Raw genomic sequence first — 21,285 nt, 5'->3', positions numbered from 1 at the left:
TTATAATTCGTATATATGGTAAAACCACTTTAAAATACCATAGATATATTATTTTCAATAATAATATAATAAAATTTATCATATTTAAATGATTAATTGAAAGTGGATAATTTGTTATTAATACACAATATATAGATTACGTTTCAACTTTTACTATATTAACTGGAAATATAATATATTATTTTACTATAATTTCATTTAATTTATAATTTAGGTCAAACATTCAATTTTAAAAAACGTACCTTTTATTTAAAAAATAATTAAATTATTTTTTTGTACTCAATTGGTCTCAGTTTCTATTGCGTATGTATAAAATTAACTTAGACTATTTATTTTATGAAATTGATAAATTTAATACTAATAAAAAATAATTATGAACAATTTTACTACTCTCCATAACCATGAGTTAAATTGGGTATATATTTCATATTTATGTAAGTGTAATACCTTCAGGACAAATTTGTTATATAAGTGAATATGAGAGATTAAATGAAGCTCATTGTTAATGATAAACTTAAATAGTTTTACTATTTAATATATTAATATATTATAAATATTAAAATATTTAAAATATTTTTGAAATATTAAATGGTATAACTTTACTTGAAGGTTTTTAAATTATTAATACTTGATGTATTATAACTATAGACACTCATTTAGTTTATGTCATGGCGATGTTAGATTTATTGTATTTAATAAAAACCAAATTTTTTCGTCATTATGAAAAAGTGAAAAATTAGCAAAAAATTGAAGTTGTTACGCCACTTGTAGTCCTCATATTTGCGCTTGTAGAAAAACGTATCTTTGCATTTATGAGAACCAAAAAAAGTATTGCTCATGTAATAAGGTCTGGTTATAAAAGTTTTAATGGTTAAATTTATGACGAAAGGTATTCAAATTTTAAATTACGAATTAAGTTTTTAATTAATTTACAACTAACACATAAAATTATTTTTCAAATTTAATTTTAATATTTATTAACGAAAACATTAATTTTAACTCTCATTTTATGTTAAAATAAATTATTTAAACATTTGAGTTTGCAAGATTCATAAAACGATCCGATGTTTCAAAAGAATGACAATGAGATGTAACTTTTTTTTATTAAATTGTTATAGAAAATTTAATTTCTAACTTTTTTAGAGGTAACATGAGTTATATTTAGTGTATTAAAAGATTAAGGTAGTAATTGTAAAATGAATATTTATATTTTGTCAAGTACGCCATGTAACTCAACTAAACCTTTCAGTTCCGAAGTCATGTATGTAAATTTATTTTTGTAAATTAATATTTAAATAGTATTAATTTATAGTGAATAGTGTTTTTCATTATTTTTTTCAGCTTTAATTTTTTAGCGAGCTACTCTTATTTTATAAAATACGAAATTGATTGGAAAATTTACCATGTTCATGCTTCTGAAATTATAAATCATCAAAATTAATTTCAATTTTTAAAAAATTAAAATTAAAAATTGAATAGAAACTTCCAAAATTATAATCACATAAAACCATAAATTAATTAATTCAATCGTTTGTTCAAAAAATTGAAGCGTATAGATGTATTTAAGAATCGCATTAAAGATTGATTTAAAGTGATGTTAAAAAAATACGATAATTTGTCTTCTATACAACAAATATTGGAATATAAAAATAGTCCTTGCACATCATCAAGCTGACCAACAGTATTTCGCCTGCACTTTTTCTTTAAGAATGGCCCTCGATGACATAGTAAAGATGTTTATCTTTTTTTATAAACTGTCAACTCTAAGCAAATTAATTAACAAATCTTAGCCTATATTTTCATATCACTCATGAAATCCATTTAAATTTAACTGGCAATGTCCCATGTTATTTTATAAAGATGAATAATCTTTAGTGCTCTATGGGTATATTTTGGCGTAAATTTTTCTTTTAAAATAATATTCTTAACGTTCAGAATAAATAAAAATCTGTCGATTGATAACAATAATTAATAAAATTCTTCATTATCAACCACATAATCGTTATTTAGTGCACACCATCAATATTGAACCCGTAAAAATAAATGTAATGGATAAAAATTCTTCAATCTAAAATTTATTCGAGTTAATAATGTCTTTTAGAGAAATATTGATGAAAAGTCCGAGTTTTACTAGTGAGCTACTATTAATCATTTCTTTATTATCATATCGACTATTATTTACTGTAATATATCTGTACTCTATCAGACGGGTTACGGTTAAGTGCGATTTTGAAACCGCCCTTCGCTAAACAGACACTATGGGTGACCTTGAACGTTATGCCATTCGTAGAACATAGTAAGCACTGTATGCACTATATGATTAGTGAAGATTATGAGTACTTGGCGTAATATTGAATGAATGTGTTTTGTTAATAAGACCTGGTGATTTTTAGCCACCACCGCAAAGACCACGCCTACGTCTCCCGAGAGTCTACAAAGACCACGTTCTGTCTCGGGTAATTAGACGCGTAGTGTTTATAGTCAGTGTCGGCTGCGGTGGTGACAGTGGCGGTATACGCTCATAGTAATGATCTTAGAACACAATAAAAACTAATATTTGCATAACGCTGTCGAACATGAATAATGGTGATAGATGTACAGAAATCAGTAACACTTCGCTTCATTCGTTCGGGCATTATCATTTTCCTAATGAAGTGTCATTAGTAAACGGACGTTTTGTTGCCAAAACAAAACTAAAGAGTCAACTAATGATGTTCACGACTAAAAGAATTGACCAAGAATGATATATACATACATATATATATATATATTTAAGTTAAAATTATAGTCACTTTTCCAGAGCTTATTCCGTGTAGGGGCATCGCAAAAATAAAACTTCACTATGAACTGAACAATTTCTTCTCATTTATAGTGATTAGACACGTTTAGTTACAGGCACAAAGTGCATTAATGTTTCATCGATAAAACGTCTGCGAGAAAACGATTATGTGTGGCAGTACGCCAAGACAAAACTAAGAATATAACAAAAAGTAATACTTATGTTACAAATTAATTTGTAAATAATATTCGAACTTATCAAACAGCGCCGAAATCATAATTATACTACTATTAATGCATTTATTAGTTCCGAAGGATTGATTTTAGACAGATCGTTAAGCAGATACTAGAAAAATCGATTTTTTCATTATTAAGAAAAATTTCAAGAATCTTATATTTTTTATTTAATTAGCTCAAGGGTTGAATTAACTCGATTGAAAAATATTATAACACAAAAATTGAAAAATCCAAGAATTTACTATTCTACCATTTGTAGACATTTTAGTTTTGTTGAGTGAGTAATCTTTACAAATGTGAGGATTTCAAGTTTTCAATTTATTGTTTTAATTAGAGATAGAATGATCAAAGTACAAAATGATTGATAGTTAATAAATTCTAAAGTTATATAAGTCAAATTTCCTAAATAAACATTGAAAAATTAAAATTTTTATGAATTTATTTCAATTCGAAACAAGTTAGTTTTAATTTCAAAAAAATAAAAACACACTTGTGCAATGAAGTTTTTTTCATAAATTTAGACATTTTCCATGATTTTCAATCAGTTAACAAAACAATGAAAGACATTCGAGAATCGATGAGTGGAAATTTCTCTATATTATTTTCAAATTTTTATGATATTATAACATTATTATTAGTAATACTTTTAGTTACATAGTTTAATTGACTGGACGTGAATCCGTCCGACATAAGTTAAGATCAGTTTATTCAATAATTAAAACGAGTAATGTAATCAACTGTGCTTATCATAATTTTTTCATATGAATATTCGACTACAATAATAATAATTGCGTATTTATTAACAAGTATTACATGTCCCTCATAAAAACACATTTTTTTCATATACTTTATCTTTTAAATTACTTTTTTACACGAGTGCTTTTCATTACACCGAGACTATGTTTATAGACTTGACAGTAAAATTATTATTTGTAGTAATCTATTTTATTTTTTAATTGCAATGTAAGATATATAACTTCAAAAGCTTGTAAGAAATATAATTTTTAAACAGAAAATTTCATTGATGTTAAAATAAAAAAAAGACTCGAATTCATCTCACATTATAAATACATGTAATTAGACTGATAGACTTTAATCAGGAATTATATTTATATAATACGTTTTTAATCTGTAGAAAAATTGTATCATCAAAATATCTCTAGTGAAATCATTAATGACTTAAAACTGCATGTGTATTTCTGGGACTGTTTATAAACTATAATGTGTATCATATGATTCATTTTCGTGTTTCAATACTTTATGAGGCTCTACATACATTTTATTCATGACAAAGAAAAATTGCCATCGAAACAATTTTTTTTTTTTGTTTTAGTTATATCATCTCTAGATCATAACATAGTTCTAAAATTATTTTCTATTAATCGTTTTATGAAGTCGCTAAGCGCGGGAATATAATCTAGACTATATGAATGTTAATAGCTTTACTATAAAACTTTTCTATTATGTCTTTACAGATTTTATCACCGATAATATTTTATGATTTTATTATTATGTCTGCAACTAAATCGTATAATTGGTAAAGGCGCGTGCATTTAATTATTAATGCGCTCAATTCGCATGAAAAGGGATTGAAAGTAATTAACAGCTTTATATGATTACCAAACTCTTGTTATTAATTTTTCAGTCATAAAAATCTTTTAATATCTTTCTTTTGAATCTTTAAGTTAAGTTTTGCTAACCAGTGTAAATAATCAGTCAATTAAAAAAAAAAATAAAAACTTCTTACCTGATTGTAAATTGAATGGGTCATTCGTGTTCTCCTCCGAGGGACTGCCATAAAGATCGGTGTCGTTAACAGTTACAAATTCACTGACGATTTCCAAGTAGCCTCCTACCGGTGACTTACCGTAGCCGACGGCTGTCCATGCCATGGCGGCCATCAACGTAACGACCGACATGACGAACAGAGCACCTACCACAGCGGCTATGAGCGGCCACTTGGACACGCGCGGCTGTATCAGTGTTTTTGAGCTCATGAAGACAATGAACTGTGGGAAAACCTATGGCAAGGCCACGGAATACCGGATTGAATCCAAAAACGGCCAAGTATGGAAAACCCAGTCAACCCAATTCTAAAAAACTTTGTAATAAGATCTTAAGTAATATATATTTAGTAACGATCGGGAATTCGCGCGTCGCGCGAGAGCTGTAGAGGGCAGTTGAACCGGCACAGACCGCGTGTACCACCGACTGGACGGTTCATACACGAGACACATGTACGAGACCGCACGAGCGCGTCGCCAATACCCCCACCACCCTGGACGCCACGCCGCCAGACTGTCTAAATATCGCGCACACGATGACCTCTTCCGAAAGACATGCCGCTCTATCTTACAAGTTCATTGCAAATCTCAATAATCGCTGAGCAAGTTTCGTTTTTCACTATTCGATTTTATAAACCTGTGAGACAATAATAGCAATATTTTTTGTTGAACTCGATAAAAAAAAAAAAAACTTTGACGACAACGGGCCAACGCATATAACGATTATCTTTTTCGCGTCGTCCACTGCCAATTATATAACAGCCATTGACCTATAATTAATTGTTCGTAGTTTATTCAAACGTCTAGTCTCCTTCTAACCTCATCTGTTACGTGTGACCTATTGCAAACAAGTTTAAATCTGTAGAAGGTCAAGATCAATAGTATACCAAACCGCAGTTGATAATTAGACGTTACTCGAACAAACGATAAATGGTAATAATTAATTATTCAAACGAGTACATCGGGTTAGTGGCGCCTATCTCAAATATTTCAACTAACTAAAATGAGCGAGCAAAAAAAAAAAAAAATGAACTTCAACGTTCAGTTTAGAGATTTAATTACTTCAAATTTTATACATTTAGAGTAATTGAAACAAAATTTCAAGTTCATTTTGTAAAGTGAAATGTTTAAACTGAATTCTGTTATTTTTTTTTAAATTAATACTAGTTAATCGTTTTGATATTTAATACTTAACTTATTAAAAAACAATATCTTAACTAGAACAAAATTTGATTATTATGTTATATAATAATAAAACTACGTTTATAATAACTAAATATAATATAACGTTTCGAATTAATTACTTACACTGTAAAATANCTACGTTTATAATAACTAAATATAATATAACGTTTCGAATTAATTACTTACGCTGTAAAATAATGATAAAATATTAATATTTTATTGTAATTTATTATTAGTTACAAGTATATATAATTACTCAATAACAATAACAATACCATTACACTTGAAACATAACATAAATTATAACAGGATGATATGATTTACTAACGTTATTTAAGTAAAAGAATTATAATGTATATATTACAGTATATATATAATTTTAAAATAAAATTTTATAATCAATATAAAATAATATAATTGAAAATTATTTTATATTATAATTTTATAACTATAATATTACACAAATATATTTATCCAAATAGAATTTTTTAACACTAGCTATTCAATTTCTTTTAAAATATTAAGTTTTTTGAAAAAATGTTATTTTGGATTTTTTAAGTTACACGTCTATCTCCATTTATCTGTAATGAAATAATTTTTAAGTTCAACCCATATATCTTATAGAAGTATTAACTTCTTTTTTTTAAATAACATTACACATATATAACTTATTAAATAAAAATTATCTAATTAAGAAAATAACTGGACGATAACAACTTTGAATTTCTACTCTGGATGTTATTAGCATTTTAAAATGTAGACAGGAAGTAAAGTGAGGATGTTTTCATCATTAGTTATTTCTCCTCCACTCTCTTCCTTCCGCAAAATAATAAATATCTTCCGAAGCATTGGTCAAAAGTTATTAATGAGCAGTCATTTTTTTGATTATATCGTTTTCTTTTTATAAGATAGTCAAATATGTATGATGTCATTAAAAAAAAAATAAAGTTGACACCTCTATAATACATAAGGGATAATCATAAAAAATATTTTATAACAAATAAATAGATATTTTTGTAACTAGAAAAAGCCAAGAAAAAATTCACAAAAAAATTATTATCTTAAGAGAAATCGAGTAGCTAGTGTTAAAAGAATCATCTTGTACAATTCTTTCATAATATTACACTTGTAATATTATAATATAATAAATAGAAAATTAGGTTACGTAAAAAATATCTAAATATATGTATTTATTTTTGTTACGGTATACTTGAAATTGTACAAATATCTGTAATTTAAAAGTATAATTATAATGAACATATATTTTATATTTACATTTTAAGTGTACACAAATTTACAGTATTAACTGAAGATACCTACTAGTTTAATTTTAATTTACATTAATGCTGTTCTTCATAAAATTAAACGTGATTATCGTTTATATCTTTTATTATTCAATAGCATTTTGATTTAAGGAAAAAAATTAATAAAATAGTTTTTAATGACATTTTTCCGGTTGTATGACTTATTGAATTAAAAAAATTATTTTGAACGTGTTTGTTACACACTTCCTACAATTATGGCTTTTGTGAGGGATTAAACTAAAATGGAAAAAACAGTTTATCAGATTGTAGAATATTTTTAAATTACAATCACTACATATATTTTGAATAAAATTTATAAATAAGAATATCCTAATATAAATCAAATTACTTGTGAGAACCAAAATAAATCATAAAATAACAATTTAATAGATAAATATATATACGTATATATATATATATATATATATATTCTATGATACAGAATGGAATGAAATTCGTTTTAATCAACTAAAAAGTGTTAATTTTGTAATTTCCTATGAATTTCTGTAACATACTTAACATTGATTTCTAACATATTGATTGTCGCATCAGTTTTTTCTGTAGTGAAGAATCGCATGTATTCACACGTGAGATATTTATTTATAGATTATATTTATTGATTTAATATGAACTATTTCAGCTTCACACTCATTTAAGAAAATTATTTTTTATATTCCAAAAAATTCTAATATAATAAAGATAATATGAGTAAAATAAAATAAATTGTAGGACTGTGGTTATATCTAATTATCTCAATTAAAAAAATATAACTACAATATAAGTGTTACATACAATACTTAATTGCATTAAAATTAAATGAATGCATAAAATATCAAGGTATTAAATTAGTAATACTCAAGTGTTTTTATTAGGCATAAATAAAGTTGTATATTTTGAACATTTGAATAAACAGTTATTGTTTTAATAGATACTGAAAGTACAGGGTAACACAATAAAATATAAAGAAGACTCTTTGAAAATATATCATCTCATGTATTTTATGTTAGTTGATTTTTATAAGTTTTTTTATTTTCCTCATGCCTCAATTCCTTACTATAAAACACCCTATAAATATATAAATTAAATTTTAACCGTTATAATCTCAATAAATATCAAAAATCACAATTCTATCATCTTTATTATAATCGTATTTATCTATTTTTATATTTTTTAATTATTATCAACATTTTAGTAATTGGTAAAGAACATTATTAGAGTATTTATGTGCATTATGTAAATATAATTTAGTAAGAAAATCTTTAACTTATTTTTCTTTAAAAATAAATACTCGTATATATTTTTGTATTTTAGATGATGATTCAATTGTTTTGCATTTTGGTTGTAACATTTTATTTAAGCACAGCTATTGGTAATATATAACTTTTTGCATCAATTAAAATTTTTCAATTTTAAAATTTCTTTAAATCAATAGACTAATATTAATTTGTAATTTTTGGTGTTCGAGTAAAGATTAAAATTTATTTTATTATTCTCATTCTAATGATACGTCTTTATCTATTAGAATTGACGGACATTTATTTTTGTTACAAAAAAAAAAAATTGTAGCACAGTGGGTTTATGGTATAGTTGGGTCCAATATAAATTTAATCTGACAGTGATCACTATTATAAGAAACGCTCTGATGCAAATCTTTAGATAGTGTTTAATTCTAAATAATTGGTGGACAATTACAAAAGCAACATCAATTATTTCCTTAATTATATCCAGATTAGTAATTATTAGATTCAAAAATATAATATAAAATTATATATCATATAATTGTTATATTGAATTGTTTTCAAATTATTATTGATATTGATTTTTAATATATTAAAAGTAATAATTTTTAACCTTCGTCCTTTAAATTGAAAATTTATAATAAAAAAAAAAAAGGAATTTATTACCATAATATTTAGCTCAACTTGCAAGTTTGAAATTGATATCGTTAAATAGATAAAATGGTATTGTTAAGATTAATTTACAGCCAAGAAATTTTATAATTACTATTTACAGCAAATTTATCAGAAAAGTTCATTTTTTTTTACATTTTTATCGTAATAGATCACTTAAATAAAAATCGTATTATTCATTTCTAATTAGCTTTTGATATTTAAAAAGATTCTGCAAATGAAATATTCAGAAGAAAAATTAATATTAATGATTTACTTTTACTAAAAAAACTAATCAAAAAAATGTATTATAAAATTTGATTATAATTGTAAAAATCCATCTATAAATTCAGGTGAAACTAAACATCTTTTTTTTTTTTGAGATTTATGTTTTATATAGCGACATGTTACAAAAAAATTTGGAATATTATAGACTGGTAGTATCACACACAAATAGAGTAAAAAATTAATAATTTACAAAGTAAAATTATTTACTTTTGTAGTTGAATACTTTTATTATATCAAATCTAATTCAACAATAAATACTTTAAAAATATTAGGAATTAATGATTTTAATTCTTTGTATGGAGAATGCTGGTTAAGTTACTTTTTATTTGAATAAGGAATTTTTTTCAATTTTTGAGGGTAATATCTTTAACTAGATACTAATTGTGATCATTTGATGTATCGTTAAAAAAAATTGTTTAAATGAGGGTTGGAAAAATAAATCGTAACCACATAGTAAAATAATATTAACATAAATAAGAAATTTCTTCTTACGAGGGGAGATTGCAGTGGTGGGAACGTTGATATTTATTGAAATTATTGAATCTAAATGAGATAAAAATAAATGATTTCAACATTTTTTTCGAACTTAAAAAATTACAAAATATTCTTCGGTACAGGCGGTTTCGAACCTGTTTCCCTTACCGATTTAAAAACTGTCCGTTGCTTTCGTAGTTTGATAAAATTGGCAATTTAAGCTAATTTAAATTTTAAAATTACTTTTTCGACTTTAAAAAAGCAAAAAAATTTAAATAAGTTTAACTTCTTATGTCTTATGAACTTTATTCCATGTCAATTTAATTATATAATATTCATAAAAATCAGCGTATTCCCCTTAAAATACTTTAAAATAATATAAAATACAAACCCTAGAATTTTAAAACAAAAATAGCATATTTTTGAATACGATAGCCATTTTCACCTAAAAAAAAATCCATATTTCGATTTTTTTTTTTTTCATAGTAAAGCGTATATTATAACCTTTAATTTAAGATTAAATTAAAGTGTCAATATTTGCATTTTCAAAAATTAAAGTGAAAAAGCTTAACTTATGTTCAAATATTGCTTTTTTAAATCCACCCTGTGGCCAGGTTTAGAGTTAGATTTTCAAAAAATTTATATAAATTTAAAGAATAATATCTAAGGTTACAATATAAAAGAAATATTTTTAATTTATTAAAAGTTATGGCAGTTTTATGTATTAAAATATTTCATGTTAAACAGTAATTTTTACATAAAAATTACATTTTTCGTTAAATTCAACGATTATTTTCTCATAGAAGAAAAGGTGTCGGGACAAATTGTTTTTTTTAAACTTATTTGACATATGTTTAAAGGACACAGTATTTCCGAAAAATTAAAAAAATTTAAGTTGAAAATATTGACTTTTGTGAAAATGTTGTTATTTTAAGTCCCCCCTATGGGCAAGTAAAGGTTCAAATTTAAAAAAAAATTATATTAATTGAAAGAAAATACCTAAGGGTTTAATATAAAAAAATATTATTTTGATTTGTTAATATTTCAATAAGTTATGGCAGTTTTAAGCACAAAAAACATCACGATAAAGGTGATTTTTTTCGCAAATATTACATTTTTTTATTGAATTTTGGCGGCCATTTAACATAGAATATAAGGTTTGTTGAGACAAATTTTTGTTTTCAATTTATAGTGCGTAGTATAAGTTTTAATTTGACATATATTTAAAAGACGCATTATTTCCGGAACATTTTTAAAAGTTAAGTTGAAAAAGTTGAGTTTTGTAAAAAAGTTGCTATTTTAAATCCCCTCTTGTGAACAGGTTAAGTGTTACATTTTTAAAAAATGATATCAAATGAAGGAAAATATTTAAGGTTTCAATTAAAAAAAAAATTAAGTTATTTTATTAATTTTTGAAGAACTTATGATAGTTTTAAGAAAAAAAAATTGAAAAAAATGACGAAATTTATCGATTTGAAAAATTGAAATTGTTTTGTAAATTTCCCCCATTTAAGGAGAACGAGAGAAATTTTTAAGGGTAAAGTCTTCAACTAGATACAATTTATGATCTTTGGTGTATCGTTGAAAGTAATCGATCCAGTGAGAGCTGAGAAAAAGTCGCAACAGACACAAAAAAAAAAAATTAAAAAAAACATGGTAAAATTAATCCCTTCTCAGCTTCGCATCGAAGCTAAAAATCGATAGATTATTCCAAAAGCAAAATAAACTGCTTCTATATTTTTTCATTATACCTAATTAATAGTTTTATGATTTACAAATTTAAGATATGAATACATATTTATTATATCAATTAAATATAATATGAATTCATATTCAAAATGTAATATTGTAATTTTTCTTTACTTATTTGCCGATTATAAGATATTAAATTTAAGTGTCATATGTTCATCTTGGACGGTTATTTGCACATAAAAGATAGGTCGTTGAGACAAATTTTATTTTTTAACTTCTAGTACAAAACATAAGCTTTAATTTAACATATATATATATAAAAGACACAGTATTTCCGGAACATTTTTAAAATTTAAATTAAATAAATTGACTTTTGTAAAAAAGTTGTTATTTTGTATCTGCCCCTGTGGACAGGTAAAGGGTCAGGTTTCAAAAAAGTTTATAACAAATGAAAGGGAAATACCTTAAACTAATTATATAAAAAAATTATTTTTTTGGTTCAATTTTAAAAGAATTATGGCAATTTTAAAAAAAAAGTTTAAAAAATGTCGAACCAACCAATTTTATAAATCGTAATTGTTTAGAGGATTTCCCCCATTTACAGGGAACGAGGAAAATTTTTTCTTTTTAAAAGAGCAATGACTTTAATAAGATATGATTTTGTGATCTTTAGGCATATTGTTAAAAGAAATCAGTCCTATGAGAACTGAAAAAATTGGTACCAAACTTAAAAAACAAAACACATTATAGTAAAATTAATCTTTTTAGTTACACATCAAAGCTAAAAAAACCCAAAATTTAAAAAGAGTACCAATTATACTAAAAAATAGTTAAATATATATTATTCATATATGATGTCAAATCATGGATTAATAATAATACTTAATTACACCAAAAAAACTGTAGAAACATTGATTTCAACTTTACTTTTCAAGACAAAGAAACATATTATTGCTTTAAAAATTAAAAAATATCAGTCATCTTAAATCCATGTGGCCATAAAATTGGCAATTTTTGTGATAACACACTTAAAATAACGCGAAAAAAAATTGTCAATTATGTGCAGAAGCTGAAGAAAATTGTACAGACTTATGTAGTTTTTAATTGTTTAAATACTTCTAATAAATAAAATAACAGAATTAATCTATAGTAATATTGTATTTCTAAAAAAAGTTTATTGATTAAAGAAAATCACATGAAATTTTTCTTAAAATGTAATAACATATACTTATTTTTGTATATTTAATTGTTATTCAAATATTTTTTGCAATATTTATTTTTAGAAGATAATAAAACATGCTATGTATGTAAAAAAGAACCATTGACGGTTACCATTAATCCATGTAACCATAAAATTGGTAGTATTTGTGGTTATAGATGGAATATTCTATGCGCTGGTTGGTATTGTCCACATTGTGAAACACCAATATCATCATTAGACGGCCTTGGTAATCATAAAAATATATATTAAAATATATAATATAAAAATAGATAAGTTAAGTTACATATATTAGCAAGCAGAATTTCTTTTAGTTTTTGTGTGGTTAAGTTGAAATAAATTTTTTACTGTAAAGAGGTATTAGAGAAAGAAAAGAAAATAAAAATTAAAAAATGTAATAAATCAAACATTCAGACTCAATTAATTTAAAGGGATCTAACACAAATGTCACAGTTCATCAGTCATGCTACAAAGCCGATTTTTTATTTAAAAAAATCAAAATTAAGAAAGCGACTAAGCAACACTTTATGAAAAACTGGATGGTAATATAATAATGATAGCCAATAAACATATTAAAATTACTCCTTAAAATCATAGTTTGACCACATAACTAACAAAGCACTTGCTAATAACTTGTTATCTAAAACACCGTTATACCAAAAAGCATTTTTATTGAAAAAATTATATGTATTAACAGCTATTTTTTATATTAAAAACTATGTTTAATTTAACATACTAAATTTTCACTAAGCAATAATTTTATTGTATTTGAAAAAATATGTATTTTATTATATCTTATTATTATATAAAAAATATATCTTATTATTTAATAGAACAAGGGAAAAATCATTTTTTGGAAAAATTACTTAGCACACCAATTTTCAAAAAAAATTTTTCAACGAATTTAATTGGTCAAGACACCCCAGGAAAATTATTAGCAAAATCGGTAAATTTTTGCCGCTCGCCCACAAACGTTTTAAAATTTTGACCGTTGTTTGATAAAAACAATCTGACTCTAGCATTTTACGACTTAAGGTTTAATATTTTTACCAGACCCGCTCAAAAACATTTCTGAGATATCATAAAAAAAAATACTTCAAACCGTTCATTTTTTATCTCTTTAAGAGTAAAGTCCACTCGCATTTTTTGACTAATGGCATAATTTGTTGTGCATATACAATGGTCGAAGTGACTCAAAATATGTGGAGAGTTGCCCTCCATTTTTGTCGATAATATGAATACACATTGAATAATATAAAGGGAGATGTATTATTTTAGAAATAATAAGTAGATGTATGAAAAATGTAAATTAAAAAAAGTAGAGGGATGGCATCCCTCCGTATCCCCCCACTTCGACTGTGCATATATATATATTTTACTCAGTGGCCTACTTATGAGGTTAGCCCAAATAGGCTTATGCGTCTTCGACGCTTGAGGCTCGTATACCCTAGGTCTGGGGCAGAACCCCAGATAGGCCTAGTACAATTATAATTTAAGTAAAAAAATAATAATTTTTCTGATTGATTTGCAGATGATTTCTATGACACATACGAAAACGTTTCTAGTAAGAATAATTTGTTGATTTAATTGAAGAAAATTAATGTTTTTAACGAGTTAAAAAGCGTTCTAAGTGGATTGTGGTAAACTATTATTTTTAAAACCAAATGAAACTGAACTGGAAAAATTCTTGTTTGCCATTAATTTACTATATAAGAGAGAGACATAGGCGCGAATTGGGGGAGCTTGAAAGGGATAAGCCATTCGAATTTTAAAGTTTTTTGACTATTACAGACTAGGTAATTTACTACAAACTAGGTATATGTTTGGCATTAATAATAGTAAACTTGTTTCACTGATTTTTTAGTTTTTTTTTCTTTTGTAGCTTTTTGAGTTTAATATTTTTAATAAAGTTTTAGTTTTAAATTTTCTCATTAACCCGTTTTGAGGGTAGACTATAAAATTTGTGTAAATTTTAACAAATCGCGATACAATCGTGATTTACAATAATTTGTAAATTATTTTTTTAAGCCAATGGAGTATGTGTTTGTAAAAACGAATATGCTTCTGGGTACACTTTAAGTCCTTGTGGTCACAGTGTAGGATATATATGTGGAAGCTTATTGAAGAAAATCAATCGACCTATTTGTCCAATTTGTTTCAATAATATACTGTTATTTGATGAAATAAGTAAGTATGAACTTGAACTTTTCATTGATGGTATAATTATTATTATTATTAAAAATATTTTTCATATTATACATCTTTTTCTGCTGCTGATTGTTTTTTAAATATTTATTTTTTATTAATTAACTTTAAATATTCTATAAGTATCAAAAATTCTTAAAAATAAAATTGCTTTTTTAAAAAAATCGTAAGGAACCAGTTATTATTTCTGATAGCCAATGATTTTTTTTAATAGAACCACTTGAAGTTGATACGCGTTTGGGATGTTCAATTATTTTGCAAAACGTGCTTCAATGTTGTTGGCCATTGAAAGAGAAAGAGTAAATGTTCAATATTACACTGAATCAGTGTTCTGTATAAAATTACATAACATAGTATAAACTGTATTTAATATTAAACTAAAACTACATAATGCAAATATATATATATATATATTAATTTTAAATTATATATTTCAAAATTGTTGTATTTTTTTTATTTAAATCAATTACTGTCCATGTATTGACTGTCTTTATCATAATAATGAAATTTTAGTAAATTTTACTTTTTTTAATTTACTTTAAAACAATTAAACAATAGACTTACATACTTAACTTAAATTAATGTTTTCAATCTATATTCTTTTATTTGACACAGTATATTTTTTCTCAATAATATCAAGCCATGAAAGATTTAATAGATATTGTGACACTTTTTATGAAAACTGATAATGATGTCAACATTTTTCTACAAGTCTGTTGAATAATCTTTAAAACTTTACAAACTTAACTATGTTTTATATCCTTAAATAAAAACGCAACCTTAACTATGGTTAAGGTGTCTGGTACATTTTTGGGCTCTACAATTTTCAGTGAACAGAATTCGTTGCTAATAACATTAAAAATTATAAAAAAGGAATAAAAATGTATTTTTGAATGAAGAAATATTATAATAAATTATCTTAAAAACCATTAAAAAGTTGACAAGTTTTTGAATATAGAAGTTACTTAAATTTCTATTCTATAGCATAGGATCTGTTTTTTATGAAGAAGACATTATTGAACCTACGAAGGCATTCATAGGAGAATATAAACATCTCAAAAATTAAAATCAAATTTGAAATAAAACATTCAGTTAGGTAAAAAATCACAGAATGATAAAATAAGATATAAATTTGAATTTATACTGGTTCGTATGTGGTAATATTCACACGTTTTCCACTTACAAGCATTTCAAAATGTGTCGCCCTTCATTAAGTTACTAAGGGGGTAAATTTCCTTTATTTTCTTTATAACACTACTAATTTCTATTCAAAAAAAAAGTATTTAATTCACAAAAAAATTACAATTATAAAAATAAGTAATTTTTGACATTTTAGCTTCGATGCGAAGCTGAGAAGGTATTGGTTTTACTATGATGTTTTTTTTTTTCTATTATCACTTTTTCTCAGCTCTCACCGAACCGATTTCTTTCAACGATACGTCAAAAGATCACAAATCGTATCTAGTCGAAGATATTACCCTCAAAAATGGAACAAAGTTCCTTCGTTTTCCGTAAACAGGGGAAATCTTCAAAAAAATTACAAATTTAAAAATCGCCAATTTTCGAATTTTTTTTACTTAAAACTGCCATAACTTTTTTTAAAAATGGACAAATCAATATAAATTTTTTTTCTATAGATGCATGATGTTCTTACTTATCATTTGGTTTATTTTTTTTATAAATCTGACCCTTTACCTATGTACAGGGAGATTTAAAATGATATTTTTTTCACAAAAAATTAACTTTTGAAAGTGTTTCGGAAAGTCTGACACTTTTACATATATCTTAAATTTAAGATAATTTAGATACTTTATCATGGAAAAAAAAATATCGGACTTTATTTTGTCTTTTCGATGAAAATGGCTACCGAATACTATTTTTGTGTGAAAATTCTCAATTTTACATTATTAACTTTATAATGCTATAACTTATTGAAAAGTGTAGGATCAAAACAATTTTTTTGAGAAATAAAATTTATATCCCTCTTTCATACAACATACTTTATCTTAATCAGGATATAAATAAGGAAATAGCAGATCATGTAGTTTTTGGAATAATTCGCCAATTTCTTAAAATTAAACACTATCTACATATTTGCATCAAAACGTTGCCTATGATAGTGACTTTAATCACTGTCAGATATCATCAATACTTGTCCCAACCATACCACGTCCATGCTGTGCCGCGACTCCACTGTTCTACCGTTTTTTATTTATCAAGTGGTGTAGTTTAGCATAGTAAACAAAATAACAAATATTTTATTATTTCAATGTAATATGTTTAATGAATATCTTCTGAGAAATTTCTTTAAAAAAACTTTAAATATCCATTTGAAAACATGTATAATAGTGTAATAGAATTTAGACATGATCAATTAAACTTTATCAAATATCAGGACTATTTCATTCGAGTAAAATTTTCATAAATAATTCAATTTATGTTTAATTATTATTTTAATTTTAATATATTATAGTTAAAAGTAATTAAATTATTATTCATTTGTATATGCAGACATATATAACGAGCTATACTAGTAGTGTTAAATTAATTTCTAATCAAAGTTTAATTGTAACATTCATAAGTAATATATTGTAACAATATTACGCTATTATATTGCAACATTTATGGTGTTAATAAATAATAATAAAAAATTAAGTTTTTAATCAAAATAAATAGTTTTTAAAGGTGGTTATATAGTAGTTAGTTTGCAATATTAACTTGAAACGTCATTCAACTGGGTATTAGGAATCTATCGAGACTACTATGTTTCGTTTCATTAACTGATTTTTACACACCAGATAAAATAATGTCACTTAAAATGTTAAAACCAAAACTTATTGTACCGAGAGTTAGTTTTAACTTGCGTGATTTGTCCTAAGAAAATATAAAAAATGTTGATTTTATTTTAATAATACTTTTAATCAAAATATCAATTTTTAACCTAGGACCTTAATATCACACACAGATAACGTTTCTTTAAAGAACGCGTCTAGAAATATGACTAGAAATGAAACATGATGTCATTTAGTGGAAATATTTTTTCTTTATTTTAATTCGTTTTTATTTCTTGTTGTGCAAAATAAGTAATTTACTATGTAGGTTTACATGCACATTCTAAATTCTTTATTTAGGATGCTATCAATCATATGGAAGAATTTAATCAAAGCACCAAGATGAAGATTGAACATATTTTAAAGGTATGTTGAATTATGGAGGCATACTCATATAACTTATAAGATTTTTAAAAAAAAATTCTTACTTTCTCTCTACCATACTCCCATACCTAAAAACCATATTATATCAAAAACTAGTTTGAAAATTTTTATTGGTTATTACATTTTTTACTTAGCTACAAGTTGTTTACAAACTTATTTGTTCAAATTTTAATGATTTTTCAAAGAAACTTTAATTAATATTTTAAAACGTGGTAATATCTAAAAAATCAGAATATGACATTTTACTTATAAAGTTCATACGTAAAGATTTATAAATCATTTGATAATTATTCATTAATAACTTCTATAATAGAAATAAAAAAGACAAAGAATAAAATGTATTAAATAATAAAATGATTTTTACAAAATGATGATCTTTTACTGTTTAACTATATAAGATAATTCTTAAAAAGAGGTTTTGGCAAACATTTTATTACTGTTTGGTTGTTTAAGTTTCAAATTACTACAATATTAACATTTTTAACAAATTATAAAGTTAATAAAATGCAATTATAACCTTATAACTATAAATATTAAGTTCATCATTTAATTGTGAACAATTTTTTAAGCATAAATTAAAAATACTACTTAAAACTTTGGCATTTAATTGTAGCAAAAACAACTAATACATTGTGAGAAATTTATTCAAGAAGTACAATAAGTTAAATATGTGAAAATTTAAATAATAATTTTAAATTTATTTAAAAAAATTGCTTTGATTTAAGCAGTACGCAAAATTATATGAACACCTGAATCTGTATGAATAGGTTCACTTAATTCACCAATTTTCAAACCAAACGATGCATCTTCAAAGGGCTTTTGCATAGTACCTCTTGTAAAAGGTCCAAGATCACCACCACGTTTGGCTGAACTACAATCAGAATATTTTTGAGCTAATTCAGCAAAAGAAGATTTTCCTGATACAATTTGTTCTCGATAAGCTGCAAAATAAAAATTATTATACATACATGTATAATAATAATGTGTGTGTATATATATATACACACACATTCAGTGTGAATTACTTATTAGGAACCACCTAATTAACTATATATACTTAAATAATAAAAATAGTTGCTTTATTTAATTTTTTTAGTTCAAAAAGTTTTTTTTATGTTAATCCCTTATATATTATAAGGGTGCTAACTTCAATTTCTTAAATGGCAATATTCCAAATCATCTAGCTTGTTTAATAGATAATAATGTAATTAAATAATGACTAGTCGATAAAAATTTTTGGACAGTATTTCAGAATTCATTGACATATTTATATCTAGGTAAAAAGAAGAGTACAACCGGGAAAATTTTAATTATAAAAAAAGAAGCATCTATTATTTGCCTCCAGTTTTTAGTTAAAATTTTTAATAACTTCTAGAATACTGGTTTAAAAGTTATTATTAACCAGTAATTTTTGTAATTAGATAATTATTTATTAAATAAGCTATTTAATAGATTAAATTAAGGATGAACATAAAAAAAAACTTTATAATTGAAAAATTGAAAGAAATATTGAATTAAAAGAAACAAATAAAATAATTATTAATATTATTTTTATTTTTCGATAAAGTGGTTTTTAATAAGTGAATCACACTGTACATATATTTATTATTTAAACCTGAAGTTGAAATAGTATTAAAATATTTTTTTTACATGTTATAATATCAACTGCTTCACTTTTAGACCTAGTGATACGTTCTTCTCGCCATGATGATGGTCGCCGTGATTTTTCATGTTTCACTAATAAATGACTACATTGCACTTGTTCGGGGCCAGAACTTGTGGGTGCTGAATTTTCTGTAGCTGGTTTAGTAGGGACTGACCATTGGCTATCCTTAGTTAAAAGGTTTAAGTAATAAGTCTGTCCTATAATATATTAAAACTTTTTAATAACAATAATACTAAATTTTGAAAAAAATTTTAGTAGTTATATAATAGATAATAACATATAAGTAAAATAGTTATATGTTTACATGCAATATTTTTTTGTTTATAATAACTACTAAAAATCATTCTTTGTGTGAGACATATATTTAATTACATATGTTAAGTATATTATATCTGATTTAAAATTCAATTATTTCCTTAATTTTAATTAAAATAAAGGGATGCTTAAAAAACTTCTAGATTTCTATACTTTTGTTAGACTTTACAATATCATTATTAACTTTAAATTTAAACATATTAGTTCCTAGTCAAATTATAAACAATCATTTTTACAAAATAAAATATCAAAAATAAAAAATAAAAAATCAAGACTAGCTGTAGGTCATTAATTTATTTCAAAAATTATTAAGCAATTTGCTACAATAAAATAATCATAACTCATAGTATATCAACTGAATACTGAAGTAAAATCAAATAGAATTGAAAAACAAATATTAATACAAGTGTAACATACCAGTTGATCGGCTAACTCTCTTTTCCCAACCAGCTGGAAGTTGTTCTTCTTCACTCATTTTTTTTAAATTCTAAAATTTTTCAATAACTTAGTTTATTTACAATGTTAGGGTAAGATTTCTCAATAGATTGAATTTAATTTAGAAAAGCCTGAAAGCGACATTTAACAAAAAATTATACAGTTTAGCGTTTCTCTTTTTAAACTATCTTTAATTTATATAATTGGCGAATATTAACTATAGAAAAAGGCTCAATAATTCGAAAACCAATATCATACTTTCATAATTTGAGCCAAGTTAACCCTATAGGCATAGCGGCGGCTATAAACAAATCCTTGATCACTTGTTATCTATTCTCCTTGATAAAATTATTAATTTTACATTTTATAATTAATTTTTATAAATTTAGTAAAAGAAAAGTATATAAACTATTAAAAATTATTAAAATTTTTAATTAAATAATAATTGTTGCAAAAATATATCTATTAAAATTATTTAAACATGTATTACATTTATTTAAGAAAACTGATTAAAATCGTGTGTTTGTTAAACACATGAAACGTTCCATATCATTGAAAACATTATCAAAGTAGAAAGTGTCTTATTGATGATAAAAGGA

General features: G+C 24.4%; 3 protein-coding genes across 9 annotated transcripts in view; 1 reads left to right on the top strand and 2 right to left on the bottom strand.

Annotated features, from left to right (window-relative positions):
- LOC126906032 (A disintegrin and metalloproteinase with thrombospondin motifs 20-like) overlaps nt 1–5,240 on the bottom strand; it is a 67,089-nt gene extending 61,849 nt beyond the window's left edge. For all 3 annotated transcript variants that reach the window (XM_050686262.1, XM_050686253.1, XM_050686272.1), the window contains exon 1: nt 4,763–5,240. In XM_050686262.1, the coding sequence (XP_050542219.1) occupies nt 4,763–5,012 (250 nt within the window). In that variant the 5' untranslated portion in view covers nt 5,013–5,240. The remainder of the gene's footprint in view (nt 1–4,762) is intronic.
- Nucleotides 5,241–5,386: 146 nt separating this feature from the next.
- On the top strand, nt 5,387–15,443 carry LOC126906047 (uncharacterized). 5 transcript variants are annotated; one of them, XM_050686294.1, is made up of 6 exons: nt 5,387–5,732; nt 8,600–8,657; nt 12,915–13,079; nt 14,382–14,414; nt 14,879–15,037; nt 15,270–15,443. In XM_050686294.1, exons 1-6 carry the CDS (start codon nt 5,730–5,732, stop codon nt 15,356–15,358), a joined length of 507 nt encoding a protein of 168 aa, XP_050542251.1. In that variant the 5' UTR covers nt 5,387–5,729; the 3' UTR covers nt 15,359–15,443. The 5 variants fall into 5 exon arrangements, with proteins under 5 accessions (XP_050542251.1, XP_050542242.1, XP_050542274.1 ...); XM_050686285.1 differs by lacking the exon at nt 5,387–5,732 and adding an exon at nt 7,757–7,875; XM_050686303.1 differs by lacking the exon at nt 5,387–5,732 and adding an exon at nt 8,423–8,535.
- Nucleotides 15,444–18,852: 3,409 nt separating this feature from the next.
- LOC126894476 (peptidyl-prolyl cis-trans isomerase NIMA-interacting 1-like) lies at nt 18,853–20,964 on the bottom strand. Its single transcript, XM_050665529.1, has 3 exons — nt 20,669–20,964; nt 19,921–20,133; nt 18,853–19,211 (listed from the first exon to the last, which is right to left on the bottom strand). The coding sequence occupies exons 1-3, from the start codon at nt 20,724–20,726 to the stop codon at nt 18,991–18,993; spliced, it is 492 nt and encodes a 163-aa protein (XP_050521486.1). The 5' UTR covers nt 20,727–20,964; the 3' UTR covers nt 18,853–18,990.
- Between the last annotated feature and the right edge of the window lie 321 nt (nt 20,965–21,285).

Source organism: Daktulosphaira vitifoliae, unplaced genomic scaffold (assembly GCF_025091365.1).
Source record: "Daktulosphaira vitifoliae isolate Bord-2020 unplaced genomic scaffold, ASM2509136v1 Scaffold_1, whole genome shotgun sequence".
Taxonomy (NCBI): Eukaryota; Metazoa; Arthropoda; class Insecta; order Hemiptera; family Phylloxeridae; genus Daktulosphaira; species Daktulosphaira vitifoliae.
Note: the sequence above shows the minus strand (reverse complement) of the source record. Positions and strands in the feature narration are given on the sequence as shown.